This window comes from Phoca vitulina, unplaced genomic scaffold, assembly GCF_004348235.1.
Source record: "Phoca vitulina isolate PV1807 unplaced genomic scaffold, GSC_HSeal_1.0 scaffold80, whole genome shotgun sequence".
NCBI lineage: Eukaryota > Metazoa > Chordata > Mammalia > Carnivora > Phocidae > Phoca > Phoca vitulina.
The window spans coordinates 1,288,601-1,306,631 of record NW_022589783.1 but is presented as its reverse complement, the minus strand read 5'-3'; the positions used below and the strand labels follow the sequence as shown (position 1 = coordinate 1,306,631).

The 18,031-nt window shown below is 55.0% G+C and overlaps 1 protein-coding gene across 5 annotated transcripts in view; it reads right to left on the bottom strand.

The window, feature by feature from the left end:
* The window catches only part of PTPRN2 (protein tyrosine phosphatase receptor type N2), an 814,855-nt gene that overhangs the window by 79,188 nt on the left and 717,636 nt on the right, over positions 1-18,031 (bottom strand). For 4 of the 5 annotated variants that reach the window (XM_032394358.1, XM_032394357.1, XM_032394356.1 and 1 more), the window contains one exon: positions 12,173-12,367. The exons of the other annotated variant lie outside the window; for it this stretch is intronic. In XM_032394358.1, coding sequence (XP_032250249.1) covers positions 12,173-12,367 — 195 coding nt within the window. The remainder of the gene's footprint in view (positions 1-12,172; positions 12,368-18,031) is intronic. 5 annotated transcript variants of the gene reach the window in all.

Below are 18,031 nucleotides of genomic sequence, written 5' to 3'. Positions count from 1 at the left end.
GGCCAATTATTTTACTCCTTATAGCCTCTCCACCACTGGCATGGAGCCTGGCGCAGCCTCGGTGGTCAACAAATATTTGTCGTATGAATCTCTCTTGAGAGTGCGCGACAGTTCCGCGTCTCCACCTCAGGGCCCTGGTTGTCTGAGGCTGGGCCTGCATGGGGGACGCCTGAGCTGGAGGTAACCGAGCCACGGCAGCGTCGCCAACGGACTCCTCCTGGACGAATGGATACCGGTGCTCCATTTAACAGTTTTCTTTTAACAATATTTACTATTTACAATCTTAACTCACATGAGCATTCAGAAGTGGGGAAAGGCAGATTTCTATACTATTAAGCAAATTCCTGTTTCTTTTAGAATATTCTCATATATTTTAATTTTTTCAGCTTTGGCTCCTTTCTCTGGCTAGCTTACAGACTCTCTCACCTTTGCTGGGATATTTGGGAATATTGCATAATCCATTCCTGGAATGCATGGGCAGTTCTGGATCCTATAAAATATTCATTCACCTTCAAAAATATTTGCACCCTGCTGTAAAAACGGGGACAAATGCATACGGAGTCACAGAAAGTAGCTGTTTTAATGGCACATGCTTTCCTCAAACCTCTTTCCGCTAAAACATTTTCTTCAAAATTATTTTCATAAGAAAGATTAACAATTTCAACATTAGCTGCTAATCCCCTTTCATTTAAAACTCTGCTGATAAAATTCTTTGCTTGTCATTCAAATAGTAAGTAATAATTATAGATTTGAGGCTTCCATCTCTGGCTTCATTAATGGTAAATTGCATGCAAGTCTGAAGCATAAGTCCGCTTTGATACATCTCAAAATGCAATTTCCACGGCTTCCCTGGGCTATGTACAATTAATTATACAGTTAATAAGGGAAATATGTTAATGAAAGGAACATTATTCATCCAGACCACCTGCCTTTACCAAATATCTTTTGTGTGTTTCTCTTCTTTTTGTAATTTTGGTCTACAGACAGTAACAACAACCAGCAATCCCTCCCCCCCCCCAACTGACAACGTGGTGATTTTAAATATCTGTCTGCTCGTCGGCAGCTCCTTTAATTAACACAAGTCTAAAGAAAAGATAATTCAGCTTTATGATATTTCTACTAACTTCTGCTTTTTAAGAGTTTAAAATGTCTACCCATGGCATTTTGAACTCTCAAAACAACTGTTTTCTAAGCAAGAACCTATTCCTAAGGAGTCTTAACTTCCACCAACGACACGCTGGGAGTCAGAAGGAACTTCGTGAAGACGACAGGACCGCGGCGGTCCCCCCGTTCTCTCCTCCCCCGTTTTAAGTCTCTGTGTTCGGCAATAAGTAAATCATTCCATCTGTAAAATCCAAGTTTGACTACAGTTTAGCGCAGACGCTGATGTTAACTTTTACAAAGGAAGTTCACATTTCTGAGACTTTAATGTGGAATAGAAGTCAGAACAGTTTAACTGGAAAAGGAAGCGTCTGACAAAGCTATGTTTCTACTTATTTTTTTAGATACTTCAACAATATGAAAGAATGTGTTTGCAAATAGTTTTACAACCAATTTCCATGGATATAAATTAATACACAGTCTTTATTAAATGAGAAAATCAGAATTTGATTTTAGCTGCAACCATGTCCCTTTGACGTACGAAAAATACTTAAAGCTGCAAGTTACTGAGAAATTCCATTCACGTACAAAATTCAGCAGGAAACCAAGGCTGGATTCCAAAGAGCGGACAGGAAAGGTGCAGATACAAGAGGAAACAAGTCATGAAATGCAGTTCTAGGATAAACAAACCCTGAGAAGGCCTTCTGTTAACAAATTCGAGTAGAAAAACAGGGTCTCCCAAATAAGCAGCATCCCTGACAGCTGCGGACCTGTGGGTGCCCGAGGCCGCCACCACGTCTATGCCGGCCGCGCGGGTGCCCGAGGCCGCCACCACGTCTATGTCGGCATCCGTAACGCAAGCGGTGCTGGTTTCTTGGAGCGCTGCAGAAGCAGGTCTTGCAGAGCTGTGTCCCCGCGCTGCGTGGCAGCAGATTTGCACGTTGCATGGCCGTCCACCCACCCTCCCGAACGGACGGTCAACTACGCAATTCCCGCAGCCAGTTCCACGTCAGGACTACAGGGGCTGATTCTCTCCAGGGCCCACCAGCACTGCCTTCAGCGGCCGGACAGGAGCAGGCCAGGAGGAGACCGTTGTCACAGACGGCCGCAGGGGTCTGAGGGGAGACCCCCGGCCAGGAGGCGGCGGGGCCGGGTGCCTCCAGTGCCGACAGCCCCCCGTGGCAAAGCAGTGTTGGGCGCCCCGTACCCACACCGAGGACCCGCCATGACCTGAAGAAGTGCTCGGGAGGAACAGCGCGTCCCAGCGGGCGCCGCGAGGGCATCTTCTCTCCCAGGGCCCGGATGGGAAATGCTGGATCCTGCAGCAGCACGTTGTTAGGACACGCTTGCAGAAATTCTCAGAGCGCTCCTGGATCCAGAACGTCCTTGAGTTTTAATTTCCTAGAACCAACAGGCTACATGCTGTGAGCAATAAACAGGAACGGGGAATAGCCCACGGCGAAAATGCCAGAAAACGTCTTCCCCTCTTGCTCCGGGTGGGCGGGGGGAGACCCGAGTGTCCAGCTGCAATGTGGCGGGGACCGCGCGACAGCGGGGCTCAGCCATCAGCCTCCACAGCCGGGAGCCGGCGGGCCAGATTCTTCATTCAGTGCCTTCGAAATGAGGAGTTCGAAGGAGAAAAGAGAACTGAGTTGACCTGTCGAAAATTATCTTCACTTTTCAGGGTGAAAAGTTAGAGATAAGACTATCAAATGTATTTTTAATCTTGTCCCCGCTCAACTGCCAATCCGACTGTGGACTGCCCGCGGCACACGCCAAAGAGTTCTCAAGGTTTGATGGGTGAAGTGAGAGTGCGCTGTCAGGTGCCACACCACCCGCTCTCCTGGCCCCTCGAGCCAGCCACGGAGCCCGGAGCCACGCCTGCCGACAGCTGCCTTTATCGTCACCGTGACAGGGGTGCCGTCCGGGACTCCTCCGCGGCCGCTCGCCCTTGGCCCTGGGGGTCCAAGGCTCCGGGCGGTGCACACCCACCAACGGCTTACTTTGGACGCACAGTGTGCGAGCACTTCCTGAAGCAGGCGACCCCCTTCGCCTGCAGACGGAAGGGGGAGTGTGGGAACCAGTCTGGATGACATCACCGCCTGGCGCTCTTTGACAAGAGCCTGCCACCGTTACACGTCTTCCTCGTGGTGCAGAACATGAAGCTGGCTCTCAGATGCGACTGTCAACGCGGTGTGAGAGCAAACGTCAAAGCACCGTTTCCCTGCATTCCCTTTGTTTAACTTGCTTTAAGTCTTATGTTCCCAGAGACACGAGACCTGAAGAGCCTCCCCTATGAGACATGTAAAATGCTGGATAAATGGCACAGTCAGCTTTTCATAAGATGAAGGGAAATCCTCAGAAATCCAGAATGAAGAGGAGGGTGAAGTGGTTAGCTCATGACCTGAAGGCACGCCAGCCCTTGAGAGAGGGCAAGGCGTACAATTTCCTGTACCTCAGACCCAGGGTCCTGGCTTTTGCTGCCCACATGGGGTCTTGGGGGCAACCCTGCCAGGCGGAAGGTAAGGAGGTGGATGTGGGAGCCCCCCCAAACCAGGACCCTGGGAAGACCCCATTCCCAGGGAAAGGGCTTGCTCACGCAACAAGAAAGCATGTCTGTTTCCACATGGATTTAGAATGGGAAGGCATTTGGACCACAGGCCTCATCTAGACTGAGGCTCAAATTTACAATATGTGGGTGGTCTAAAAATATCCAGGTGAAGAACTGATACAAAGATCGTCCCAGTTTAATGGGAGCCTAGATTGTCTGGCAAAGTGACCCCAGAACCTCTCTCAAGTTAAACACCCTCAATATGGTCTCACAAAATTCTGAAAGATGGAAGTTACCGAACCCACCAGACAACAAACTCCCCTAAGCAACTCAGCAAACACATCAAAAGCAGGATCAGATTCAGAAGAACCTAGATGACAGAAGCATTAGGCAGAAACAATCAAATAATGCATTTACAATGATTGAAGATATTGCAGTGGGACCAAAGACAGAAGAACAATATGGCAGGCAGATTCAAAAAAGAATAAAGAGATCAACCGCAAATGAAAAAGAGGCTCCTTGTAATTATCAATGTGATGGGTGATCACATATTGATTAGACGCTGCTGAAGAGAAACTGTGCAAACTGGACGACGATGCTGAAGAGAAACTGTGCAAAGTGGGCAACAGACCCGAGGGAGTCCCCTGGAATGCGGGGAGAAGGGGCGACAAGAAGACATGTGGAAGACACGTGGAAGAAACGTGGAAGAGACGTGAGGGCCATGGGAGCACACATGCCCCGGATGCTTCCACGAGAGCAGAGAGCACAGATGGTCATGTGTCAGTTGTTAATGGTTTGTCCTTTCTGAGGACCCATGCACAACTGGGATTCTCCAACGGAGGAATACACTAAAGCTGGAGCGAAAGTAAGAATAAAAGAGGTCTGCACCCAGACTGGGCCCAGGAAGATCCTAGAACAACAAAGGGGTAGGACTCAGGAAGAAAGTGGGAAGACCCGCAAAGGCAGCCCCTGGGCCAGTCACAAACTGCCTTCTCAACAGCTACAGCATCAAAGACAACAGGATTTTTAAAGGAATGAGAAAACGTTAACTAGACTTGGACCGTTGGCTAATCTGTTATGCAAGTGTGAGGATTAATTAAGAACATTCCCCAGCTTGTTTGCCACAGATACTCTCACTTTCTAGCGAACAAACACAAGCAAGTGAACAAGTGAATGTTGCTCTTCCTGTTTTCAAGAAACCACGGCAGTCGTGTAAGGATCAAGCACAAGTCTGCACGCGGGTGCTCAGCCTGGCTGGTACGCGGTCCGGGTTTACGTACTGACTTCCTACTTGTCCTCCATAGATTCCAGCCCCGGGGACTGACTCAGGGCTCCCAGGAGCTGTGCTGTTGCCCGCTCTGTCTCCCGCCACCCCAAACAGCCACTCCTCCTTGACCACGACTGTGCCCAGTAACCCGCGGGGCCCGCTCCCCTCCTCAGTCTCCCCCTGCCACCCCACGCCTTCACAAAGGATGAAGAAGTCTTCCAGCAAAAGAGCACAATTTGGCATTTGGCCGTGTCGTGTTTTCTAGATGTTCACCCCTCTTCACTTCAGATAGACTGTACATTTCTCGGGGGCAAAACACTAATCATCTACTTCACTTGGGCACTTCAGTTTTTATCCAACACCTGCTATGTCCAAGAGCTGTGCTCAATGCTAAGGACACAAAGATGAGCAAACTCAACGGATGCTTGTTCGTGTGTGGATTACTTGTGGAACCACAGGCTTGATGCAACTCCAAAGACTACTTTTTAGATGGTGTTAATTTTTCACAGTAACTTGTACATACACAATCACATCGCTCCATCCTGGGCATGGAATAATCCTGCTGCCATGCATTCCCCCAAGCACCGTCTGCAAATCTGGGAGGTGTAGGGGTAACTGCATAGGCCAGACGGACGTGCATCTCTTCTTGGCTCGTCCTGTCAGGTTGATTTGAGGGAAGCCCCAGGAGGTTGCTGGGCACTCAGAAAGTGTTTCCTGTTCACATATATGTGAATGAACATGCTCCATGCGCTGTTTTGGGCATTGATTTCAATTTCTTCCCCTCATAAACGTTAACTCATAGACCTACTAACTACCAAATGTAGTGTTTGATATTTAATTTAATTCAACAAATATAACTGGACACCTGACTTTACTTACTCGGCTTTACCCAATTTACTCACTACAGGAAGGTCTAACAAGCAGGGAGAATGTTCTAGCATCATCCTAGCATTTTAAACAGTAAAGCAGATTTTTAACAATAACACGGCAAATCACACCACCCCATCAAAAAAATAATAAATCCATGCCTCCCAATAAATACTGAACAACAGAAACGACACTCCTTGCCTTGTGTCAAAACCATGCTAACGACAGTCGCCCATGTCCCAGCTGCCTAAGGCACCTCCAGGTGCCTGCAGAGCTGCCTTCTCCCGGAGTAACAGCGATGGGCCGGAGGCTTGGCTCGGAAAAGGAAACGTGAGCCATGCCTGGAAGGAGGAGGCTCCGTGAATGGTTTAGCAGCCGCTCCTGGTCCTGGCACAGCTCTGGGGGTGCAGAGCCTGGCATGGGTGGTAGTCCTGATTGCTCAGCCCCTGCAGTGCATGGGGGACATGACAGAAACGGGGAAGACTGAGGCCTGTCATCTGCTTCAAGCTACAGAAGACACGGGGTAGTTCAAACACGAGCACTTGTCACGGGCTCATTGCGTCGCCTGCCTTCCTGCGTAGAAGCCCCAACCCCAGGACTCAGGGCATCACTGTATTTGCAGAGGGGGTCTCAGGGAGGTAGTGAAGGTAAAATGAGGTCACGAGGATGGGCCCTGACCTGGTATGACGGGTGTCCTGATGAGAGAAGTTCAGGAACATGCAGAGGGACAGCCGTGTGAGGACACAGGGGGAAGACCCCAAGCGGGCGAGAGCGGCCCTGCCCACGCCTGGATCTAAGACCTCCAGCCTCCAGGATGTGAGGAAGAACAGCTCTGCTGTTTCAGCCCCCAGGACAGGTCCCCCGAGGTCCAACGACCCTGCAGCAGCCAGGCACTCGTGCTTCCAGGCCACTCTTCTCACTGATGTCACTGGGCAGGTTATTTTTAGAAACTGAAACGATGCGCCTTGCTTGGCTCATAACACTGGTGTGTCATTCCCACGCACAGGAGACACACGTCCTGAGGCACGGAGCCTGCTGCCTTCCAACTTGCGGGCGCCAATCTCGGTCACGGGTGACTTTTCAGAGGGTTCTCCTTTGTTGTTCTTACGCAAACTTTATCCATATCAGTCAATAGCAGTGCCTCTCTCACGGCGGGGTGGGGGGGGCGGGGGGAGGCGCTCCTCGGCCGCACAGAGAAAAGACGAGAGTCACTTGGTTTCCTTACGGTGTCGAGGGCGGTACGCTCTTGTTGCTGTCCGTGGTTCGCGCTGTGTAAATGTGCAGAACTCGCCCTTGGCGGGCTTCAGAAGCTGGTGGCCCTGCAGCCCTTGAGGGACACTTCTGAGGCCATTCTTGGAAGGAAGGATAAATAGCTCCCAAATGTAGGAAAAGTCGCTCAATCTTATGCACAAGAGAAATGTAAACAAAAACTGCCTTAAAATAGCATTTTCCACATACCAGTGGCAAAGATGAAGGGTGGCCAGTACCCAGGGCTGAGGAGGGTCTGGGGACACAGGCATCATTTTCTACATAGTTGGTGGGAGTGTCAGTTACTCAAACATTTTGGCAGGAAGTTTGCTTATACCTCTCAAAATAAAGGAAAGGCATCCTCCTCTAGGGTCTTCTAGAAATTTAGCCTACAATTATTTTCACATATGCTGTTAGAAGTGGCGAAATTTGAAAATTGTGTAAATCACCCTGAGCAGTATAAAATAAATAAGTTATAGTACATGGAATAACAGAAAAACATGGGTCTGTGAAGATGAGCAGAGTTGAGTCATGGATGCTCCCATGGAGCCATGTCTCAGGCACCGTGTCAGGTGAAGGACGGTGTTTGGTTCTGAGTAGCTACTACTTATCTGTCACAAAAAAACCTACAATAGTGTTGGCTCTGGGGGAGGGGCCGGTCCCCTCACCGTGAGGATGGCCGCCACGGTGCCGTGGGTGCTCGCCCAGCCTCAGAGAGCAGGGCCAGGGAAGGAACGCCACGGAACTGTGTCCTTTCAGAAAGACTAGGACGTACTGGTTTTCAGGATGAAGGTGCCCAAGGCCACGCCAGCAGCCCCGTGGGCTCCCGCTCCGCCACGCCAGCCCAGCGTCCGAGCCTCTCCAGCCAGCCTTCCTAGGTGAGCAATGACTCGTGCCATCCAAATATGAAGGAGCATTAAGCCGAGGAGGCTGGTGGGACAGGAATGGTCAGAGGAGCTGCCACTCAAAGTGCAAACGTTGGAAGTCAAGGCTCCGGAATGAATGTGGGGCACGCAGGAGGCAGGTGCTGGTGGTGAGGTGGGCGCGGCGGGGCTCTGCCAGCACCTGGGCCACCCCCACGGCGGACACGACGTTCTCTGCCCCGCGCAAGCCTTCTGCAGCCCTCGGTCCCCAAACCTCCTGCTGCAGCTCGTTCCCTCTGTTTTCGATGACACGCGGCCTTTCTGCCTTCTTCCCGGTGCTGGGACATTCATTCTCACAGCGCTCGTCCTGTGGTCTTTGTCTGTGAAGTGGGCACACATCAGTTCCCACTGCATGGCTTCTGGACAGTGGCTGTTACACAAACGGTCAGTGATGCTCATTCCTGCCTCATCGTCTCCAAGGATAAAGGGGATGCAAGGGTCACAGTCCTTACCTTCGACATGGACGCAGATGTATTTTTAAGAGGCTATTCAGCACTGTTTTCCTGAATTAGGTTCTCTATTCCTTACGTCATAATGGAGACAGCATTAAGCCAGCTTTTTCCCAATGTCCACACTCCCTGAACTCAGGAGAGAAGTGGAGGAGAGTGCTGTGGATGGGGCAGACGTGCCCTCACGGCTGCTCGCGCCTCCTCCCTCTGCATGTGCTCTCACACCTGCTTCACGGCAGGCTCGTGGCCATCAGTGACTCTCAGGACAGTGACCTGCTCTCGGCATCTACAAAGCAGCCACGCTCAACTTCTGAGGCAAATGTGATATGGAAACAGACCTCTTTAAAAACTAAATTCAAAGGTGATTCTTGACCTTACCCACAGCATTCCGCCCTCACATACTCAAGACGTGACAACGTTTCTAACAGTTTCATAAGGTCAGCTTCACGGGGTCCCGTGTTCTTGGAGTTCTGCACTTAGCCCTGATCCAACGCCACCAAGCCCCCATGCAAACACTTCTCCAGAAACCTGCCGGGTTCCTGAGGCAGGTGCCCCCTCATGGTCCTGCTCCCAGCTGTCCCGTGCCTCTTGCAAATGCACGGCGTCCCCACTCCCCACCCGGCCCTGCGCTCCCCACAGCTCCAGGACCATGTCCGACCCAGATCCACTGCCCTCTCCCTCTGCTCACTGAAGGGTGGGGTCCATGAACCTGGCCTCCCAGGACCCCGTTCTCGAGTGGACCCCTCGGGGTCCCAGCAGGGCAGCTCTGATGCCCCGGGTCTGCGCAGGAAGACCAGCTCCTGGGAGGGGCCAGAGAAATCCTTCGTGGTTCCCTGCCCCGGCCTCTCCTCTCACATCCTGACCCCGCGGTGTCTCCAGGCCTCGGTCAACACATGCTCCCCTGAGTCACTTCTCGGGGGGTTGTCCACCAACCCCGGGCCCCTTGACCAGGGGTATTAGTCAGGCCCTCCCCTCGGGCATGTGGGGCTCAGCCTCTTCCCCATGAAGGCTGCCCAGGAATGAGTGCCTAGTGTCATCAGTGGTGTCACCATGGAGTAATGGCCTGCGACCCCCACTCCTGACCCCCCATCAGCAAAGTCCTTCTTCCATGCAAAGCCCTGGGCCACTTGTTTCCTCTCTGAGGGTCCTGTTGCTTGCTGGGTGGAGCACTTATTTCTAGAATTCTATTCCTATAGCTTCCAGGCAGGAGATCACAGCGCCTTGCACAGGTAGCCCAGGACTCTACTGTGGAGAGTGACCAGATCCAAGGAGGCTGGAGTCTGAGGGCTCCGCCCCCAGATGAGCTTCACCCTAGGTCAACCTGCTTTCCAGGTCAGCCCCGCCCCCCAGGTCAGCTCCACTGTAGGTCAGCCCTGCCCCCAGGTTCTAGATCAGCCCCACCCCCAGGTCAGCTCCACTGTTGGTCAGCCCCACCCCCAGGTTCTAGATCAGCCCCGCCCCCAGGTCAGCTCCACTGTAGGTCAGCCCCGCCCCAGGTTCTAGATCAGCCCTGCCCCCAGGTCAGCTCCACTGTAGGTCAGCCCCGCCCCAGGTTCTAGATCAGCCCCGCCCCCAGGTCAGCTCCACTGTAGGTCAGCCCCGCCCCCAGGTTCTAGATCAGCCCTGCTTCCAGGTCAGCCGCTCCTGCCAGTACTGTGGCGTGAGGGGTCAACATTTGGCTATTTAACTTCCCATGCCACTGATTGCTTCAAACACGCTCTCCATCCTCTGCTGAAGACAGCGCTCCCATCTTGCACCCTGGCCGCGGTAACTCGGCCAACTCCCTCCTGACTTTGTGGGGTGCTCCTTGCTTCCGCCCTGTTGTCCAGAGGTAAACAGCCTTGCCGTGGATTCCATCACACCCGTAAGTTCAGACGTCGCATCTGCATGGCACACTCGTGGAGCAGCTGGTTCCTGGGATGTGCCTGGACCTCGCATAATTTATCTGATGGTCTTTGAATCCTTAGCATGTAGTTCAGGAAGATCATCATGTAGCTGTCTGATAAACATGAAAGTTTCCTCACGGAGGGTCGGGCTGATGATCACCCAAGAATTATCTTCCTTGTCGCCTTAATGAATCAGAAGGTCAGGCATTCCGGCACGTTCTGAGGTTGTGACATGCGCAGGTTTCTACGGGCTGCGCTACGGAGGGAGGGGGCCCTTTGTGAACCAGTAAGGAGGGTGCCACTTCCTGCTGCCCGGACTCCGTTCTAACCACGGAATGCTCCGTGCCTGCCCTGTGAGAATGGGCTAGTGTCAGGGCCTAAAAGATGAGTCCCTTAGTGGGTGAGAGTTTTTGTAAAAATGCTGAATTGTTCGCTTATGCTGTGTGGCTCCAGGCCTCTGGGCTCTGCACCAGCGGAAGTGCTTGGGATGAAGATAAGCATGGGGTGGACAGAGCTCCTGAGCCCGTCTGTCATGTGGGGTCAGAGGACAGAGTCAGGACTCCTGCACGAGCAGAAAGTGCTCAGAGCCGCCCCCCGCACGCACACGCAGGTCGACTGTGCACAGGCCGTGAGAGCAGAGGCCGGGGCAGGGAACCGCGAAGGAATTCTCTGGCGGCCGTGGTGTGGGAACGTGGGAAGGGGCAGGTGGACGTGGCGAGACGGTGCGAGCTCAGAACAGGGAAGGGGCCTCACCAGATTCCCACGCTGCTGTGGCTCCTGGATCTTGGGCTCCAGCCTCCAGGACGATAGGAAGCACGTTTCTGCTGTTAAAGCCGCCAGTTTGCGGTGGTTCCTTATGGCGGCCTAAGTGGACTAAGCCGCTGGGGGCTGTGGTCCAATTTCACCAGCTTATATTGTCGGTAAATAAACATATAAGGAAACTTTCCACAAAAAAATAAATGTTTAAGGACCACAAACACGACCCTTGGAGCCTGTCCCACATTGACACTTGGGACACAGACTGGACGGGAATGTTGCCGCCGCGTCACGGAGCCGCGAGATGGGCTCTGCCTGCCATCCCCGAACACTCTGTCTCCAGGAGAGTCACGGCCAATGGCCTGCTGCTTTAGCTCTGCAAGCACGAAGCAGCGGACGTGTGCGGCCTGAGGGTCCAGGAGCACGGTGTTCTTCTGCCTTCAGGAGACAGCGGTAAACAGGGCGAATTATGAACGTCTCTCTTAGTAAAATCAGACATCAAGCACGCATCGCGGGGCAGCACACCGCCCCTCCACGCGCGGCCCTCCGAGGACGACACTGGGTCTGGGGAAGACAGGACCGGGAGCCGGACAGGCAGGAGCAAGTGTCTACGGCAGGGCCCCCCCAGAAGCGCTCTGAGCCCCCACCTCTGCCCCCGTCACCGTTAAGTAGAAGCAGCAAGTGAGGGACATCTGACTCCCCAAACCACGCTGCGTGATCCGCAATGGAGGGAAGACGCCACGACGGTCCCCTGGTCGGGGCTGAACGATGGCAGTGCACACGGCAGGCACTCGCCGACGCGCGTTCCACCAGTGAAAACAGAGTGCCCGGGGCAGAATCCCCTGCGTGGTCAGCCACGTGTGTGGGTGCACATGCTCACCTCACTTAACCGGCAGGACGGAGTCGGCGGCGCCCTGACGCTGGGCTTTCCCCCTGCCGGTCAGCTGCCCGACCAGGTCGGCCTTGGTGGCCGGCACGTTGTGGCTGGGTGTGCGGCGGGAATCCCGGGGACGCGTGTGTGGGTGGGAGGGGCGCTGTGTGTGCCCCCTCCCCACCCTGCTCTCGCTCCCCTCCCACAGACGGTCTGAGCCGTGATTCCCGACGGAGAGGACCTCGGGCCTTACCAGGACCATGTGGCCGGTGGAGATGTCCATGTTGGACTGCGCGGGCTCCTCGGACCAGGACGACGTGCTGCTCCGTGCGGATGGGCTGGGCATCGGCCCGTCGCTGAGCTGGGACGACACGCTGTTGATGCGGGACGCGTGCGGGGCCTCCGGGCGCTCGGACGTGCGCACGGCCATGCGCTGCCGGCACAGCTCCTGGCAGACAGCGAGGGCAGGTTAGTGCCGCCCCCACGGCCTCGGCCTCACCCCCAGCCCTGCCCGACCCGAGAGCCAAGGGGCAGACGGGGTCCGCCCCGAGGCCATGCGTGCACGCGCACACGCACACGGATATCCCACACGTACACGGGTACACAACACGCACACACAGAGACCACACACATACATGGGTGTACACGCAGCCACACAGATACACACGTGTACACACACATAGTGCGGACACAGACACACAAACACGCAGATTCGGGGCAAAGGGCACTGGACCCGCCGTGTGGTGACGCCGGACTATCCTGGAACAACGCAACGTGCAGGCTGAGCCAGCCGACTTCCCTTCCTTTCTAGAACACCGGTCACGGTGGGAGGGAAGGGTTTTCACCGTGCTCTGAAATTGGTACCAGGCTCAGGTGTTCGGGAAAAAAAAAAACATCTCTTTTTGTTTCTTCCCTTTTTTCCCCAAACAACACCCAAACTGATGAGAGCTCACATGAGAGAGGACAGATAAAATCACATGGAAAAAGAAAGTATGTGGTTTAATGGAAAAGGATTTGCTTCTCTGCCCAGACCCGCAAAGACAAAATCTCTAGACTTAAAGGAAAACCTCAGCATGACAGCCGAACAGAGCTGCTGTTGGGTCCCTACAGGGTCCTGGCCGACCCCGCGCAGGGCGGTGGTGTTTGAACACGCAGGTGGGGGCGGCGCTCAGAAGCAAGGGACCCCGGTGTCGCCGTGTACTAGCTCCTGGCTGTCACCGGAGAGTCAGCCGGGACCCCCCAACTTCTCACTGGCAAAATACCTGCATCCTGAGCTGATGAAATCCAGCCTTTTGCCCTTGAAACGATCACTGTAACCTGAGCCACCAAAATAAAATGATAGCAAGAAAAACTCCGTAAGAGACTCTGAGCCAAGAGAGGAAATAAAAATGCATTCACGGGGAAAGATGCTGGCGAGCTGCACGGCTGTCGGGTGTTCTTCCCTTCCCTGGGGGTGGCACCCAGGGAGGGCTGCCCCCCGCTGTCCCCACCAGCTCAGCGCACCCCAGGGCGCTGGCTAAAGCCCTGAGGAACCCTAACACGCGTTCCTTATCCTTCACGCAGCTGCCCTTCTCCTTGGTGTTAAAGACCTTCCTCAGGCATCTGCCACCATAGAGAAAAGACCCCTCTTTCAGCGCAGCTCCCCTGGGAGGCACGGCTCTCGCGCCTGGATCCAGACGGTGCGTACCGCCTGGCACAGGTCCACGGAGGGGCCCCTCCGCCCGCCAGAGCAGTGGGTCTCATGGAGCAGGGCTGCGGGCATCCTGAAGAGACAGGTGAACTTTACACAAAGGGCCGCCTTGCGGGCCATGGAAGGGAAAAGGGAGAAAGCCAGGCTGCACTTCTGCTGGGCCCCCACCGTCCTCAGGGTTTGCCGGCTCACGCACGGTGTTCAGACAACGGGTTTGTTTAAAAAACCCAGCCAGATTTGCTCAAAATCTTAAAAACAAACAAACCAACCAACCCCAGACACGGTGGGTAATTCTAACCAGGTACGTGGTACTAGTAACCACTTCTTTCCCCTGGATGCACGTGGGATGTTACTTGATTTTGGAGAAAGCATACCAAATGACGTTTCTGCACCAACTGCTATGGTTTCACATAGTTCATCTGCAAGAATAAATAGTAACTCCAACCGAAGCATAAAGATAACTCCGGCATCGGCCAGGAGAGCGCAGAATGTGTCCTCCGGGAAGGAGCGCCTTTGGGGAGGAAGGTTTGGGATGGTTGAGATTTAGTCACTAAGAAGCAAACGTCACACCAGCTAGGTGACCGCCCTGCGACTGTGTGTGGGGGATGGGAGGATGGCCACAAGCCCCGGATTCCCGTTCTTCCCTCTGCCGGTGGAGGGGAGTGCGTACGGCGGGCCCCCATGCAAGGTCTCGGAGCCCGAGTGTGTCCACTTGAAAAATGGAAGCACCAGTCTCGTTACGTAAGACAACCATGTGGTGCCCGCTACAGAGAAAGTCATCAGCAGATATTAGCGCAATAAAATTAAAATTCTCTAAACCAGAACAAACTCTCAGGGGCTCGGCGAGTTCAAAGGTATTTCCAAAGAAAGCTCAGCATTTTGGAGTTGAAGAGGCAGCAATCGTCCACGCAGCCCTCCTTGTCTGGCAGGTGACGTCGTGGCTGACCAGACGCGCTGCGGGGCCCCATGGGGCTGCGACCTGGGCCGAGCGCTCCGCAGCGTTACTCAGTGCTGGCGCTCCTTGTAGGTCTTTCTTTAGAAAAATGAAATTCTTAAAAACAGAAGGAAGGTTCCAAGAAGAAACAGTCTCCAGCCTGTATCCAGCGGCAGCGCACAGCCCCCTTCCCCAGGCACCTTGGTTCGAGAGTGGCCCCCCGAGTGTGGCCGTCGCCTGAGTGTGGCCTAGAGGGCACCGCTTGGGGAGGGCCCCTCACCTGCAGAGCTGGAGCGCCGAGTCGAGGAGGCCCACGGCCTCCACAGAGAGGCCAGGCCTCTTCCGTCACACCCTTACATACCGGTAAAGGTAGGCGCCCCTGCTCGGGTGGACCTTGGCGTCGGACTGACTGCTATCCCGTTTCTGCATAATGAGCATACGAGCCGCTGAGACAAGGACTGTCTGGAGGCAGAAGTGATGACGGGTTTACTGACAGGAGGGTTAGGTTGGAAGTGGGTTCTTGGGTTTGAAGTCACTGTGCATTTGAGGCCTGTGAGGCCCCTGCCTCTGTGGGCGGCTGCCCGCAGCTCTCTTTCCCGCCTTTCCCAGCCAGGGTGCTGTTCTGGGCTTTCCGAGGGCCGGGAGGCGGCCGGATGCCAGGGAGACGTGCACAGCGGGGTCTTCAGGGCTGTCCTAGCAGAGACTCCGCCTAGAAACCGGGGCTCAGGAGACCCGCGCTGTGACACATTTGCCCTTTCCTTCTCCTTGGATTCCAGGAAATCACTCCCCTGTTCCAGCACCTGAGGGACAATGCCTCACTCCGGTCCTGATTCGGCACCTACGGGCTGTGTGACCGCGGACAAAGCACCTAGCCTCTCTGAGTCCCAGTTTCCTCATCTGTGAAACCAAGCCCGTGGTCCTGGGAGGACTGAGGAAGATCACGGGCTCAGAACTCGCCCTCAGCACCGCCTGGCCCATGACTAGCGAGTGCTAAGCCGCTCAGCTCTGGCTACGCGCACGAATCAGTCCCAGGCGCCAGGAAGGACTGCGGAGTAGGACCAGCAGGGCCCCGAGCCCCCCGCACTCGTGGCCCAGCCCAGAGCTCCCACGACGTCTGTAGGGTGTTTCGGGGGGATGGGAGCTGGCGGGCGGGGGCCTCCGGGGTGAGGCGCTGCAGATATGCCGGGGTCGTCTGGAGGGGACGGAGTCAGCGGCAGGAGTGAGGGAGAAGAGGGGCCCCGCGGTCGTGCTCTGTCGGGGTCAGCTTCCTGGGAGCGCCGTCTGTCTGTCTGGTCGGCAGTGCAGTTGTTGGCGTGGTTTCCTGCGCAGTCGAGGCTCCGAGGGAAGCTGCCATTCACAGCCCACCCGTGCCCACCGGCTTCCCACACGTCCAAAGAGAATTTCACCTGCCATTTGCGCCTCCCTGTGGCCGGGCCGCTGCTGAGGCGCGAGCTCGCGTGACTGAGGTTCCTACGGGACCAGCCCCCCATCTCAGGGTCTGCTCTGGCAGCTTCTGTTGGGCTGGGGTCTGAAGGAGCAGCCGTCCTGTGACCCTGGGCAAGCTGCGTGCCTTCTCCCGCCTCATCTTCCTAATCTGAGACGCGGGAAGGAACGGCGGGCAGGCCCCACGTCGCAGGGTGGCTGCAGGTCGTCTCACTAACACAAGCCGCAGGCTCACGACGAGATGAGGGTGCCGGGAGCGCACGGCCCCTGCTCCGCGGACTGTGGGGGGCAAGCCCCGGCCCTCGGGGTCTCCCTCCAGGCCGGACACAACGAGGCCATGCCCGTCCGTCTGGGACAAAACCAGAGGCTCCTCCTGGAAACGCCCACCGGGAGGGGACACACACCAGCTCGCCGCCTCTTGGGGGACCCCGACTGTGAGCCCCCACGGGTGGAAACTGCATCCTCCTCTCTGCCCTGCTGCCCTCTCTGAGGAACCACCAGAGGTCCCTTTAATTAGTGCTTTCGGTTAATTATGGTTTGTAAAGAAATAATAGAAATCCTGTATTCTGACCTGTCTCTGTGTTATTACTTTAAAATTGAAATTTCCTGAGAACAATCAAACTTCTTTTTAAAAGACAAGATGCAGACTGCAACCTGACCCAGTTGTGGTCTGGTCAGAGTCAGGTGCAGGGTCAGGGTCAGGGTCAGGCGCAGGGTCAGGGTCAGGGTCGGGCGCAGGGTCAGGGTCAGGTCGGGCGCAGGGTCAGGGTCAGGTCGGGCGCAGGGTCGGGCACAGGGTCAGGTGTAGGGTCAGGGTCCTGTGCTGTGCCCACCCTCTCAGCAGAGCTGTCTGGGGAGAGGGAGAGCCTCTGCCCTCCCCCCAGACCAGAAAGTTCCACTGGTCTCTAGGCAACACCACACCCTTCATGTAAAAGTCTCATCTACACCTAAAAAGGCAGTCGCAGTCCACAAAGAGACATGTGGAGGTGTGACCCCTCTGCCCCCTTAGGGGATGGGGTGGGCATAAACTTAGAATGTAATTTGAAGTTTGTAGCATTAGTTCCCGTTACCCGGAAATGCAATCAGACCCCAGCGCTCCCTGCCTTTCCTGCCCTGCGTTTACCGTCTGGCTTGTGGGGGGGCCCATGCAGGACAGAGCAGACTCGGTCAGCCATGACAAACACCGCGTCACCGAGCAACAGTCTGTGACATACAGGGCCGTGGCCACCCACGGGGAGCGTTTCACTTGAGCGAAAGCTCGACAGACAACACAGGCATGCTCCGGAAGGACTTGGAGGCTGGCCCAGGGCTGCCTGAAATTTCTCTGATTTATAATCCTGGCAGCAAGCAAAACGGGGATCCCCAACACCTGCAACGCAGGTCCCCGTGGCCGGGTTATGGATGCCGTGAAAGCAGATGCAGGCCCATCGGGGGGGGGGGCATTCGCCACGAGGGTGTGAACCCAGTCAAATTATGACACCCCTCACCCTGGAGGCCAGGACCTCCTCGGGGACCCCGGCACATCCTGTGCAGGGCAGGCCTTGTCCTGAACACCGCAGAGATCTTTCCCAAATGTATCTTCACTTGGCTGGAGAAGGATGTGCCGTGACTTCCAGCCCCTCATTAAAAACTAAAAATCTTATCAGGTCGAAGACCCAGACCAACCCCACTTTAATTTTTTAAAATTACGATCAGGGTAGCACCACATTAATGAAAATGGCATTCAGCTTGACCACCTCGAGTTTATAAGACAATTACCGTCTTCGTGTCGTGATTCATGGGATTCAACCACCAAGAGGCAGTTAATTACGAAGGAAGAAGAAAGGCGGGTCTCATCAAATGGATCTTTTAGTCACAGACCCACACGTGGGGTCAACCAGCCAGTCACATTAGCCCCTTCAAATGGCTCCCTAGTCGGCCGCCCTCGCTCGGCCCACTTACGCGGCCGGAAGATGCCGAGCACTCGAGAGCCACACCTACTCGGGGCCTCTCCCGCCCCCGAGAGAGCTCACTGCGGGTTCATGACTCACTCCCCCGGGGAGCTT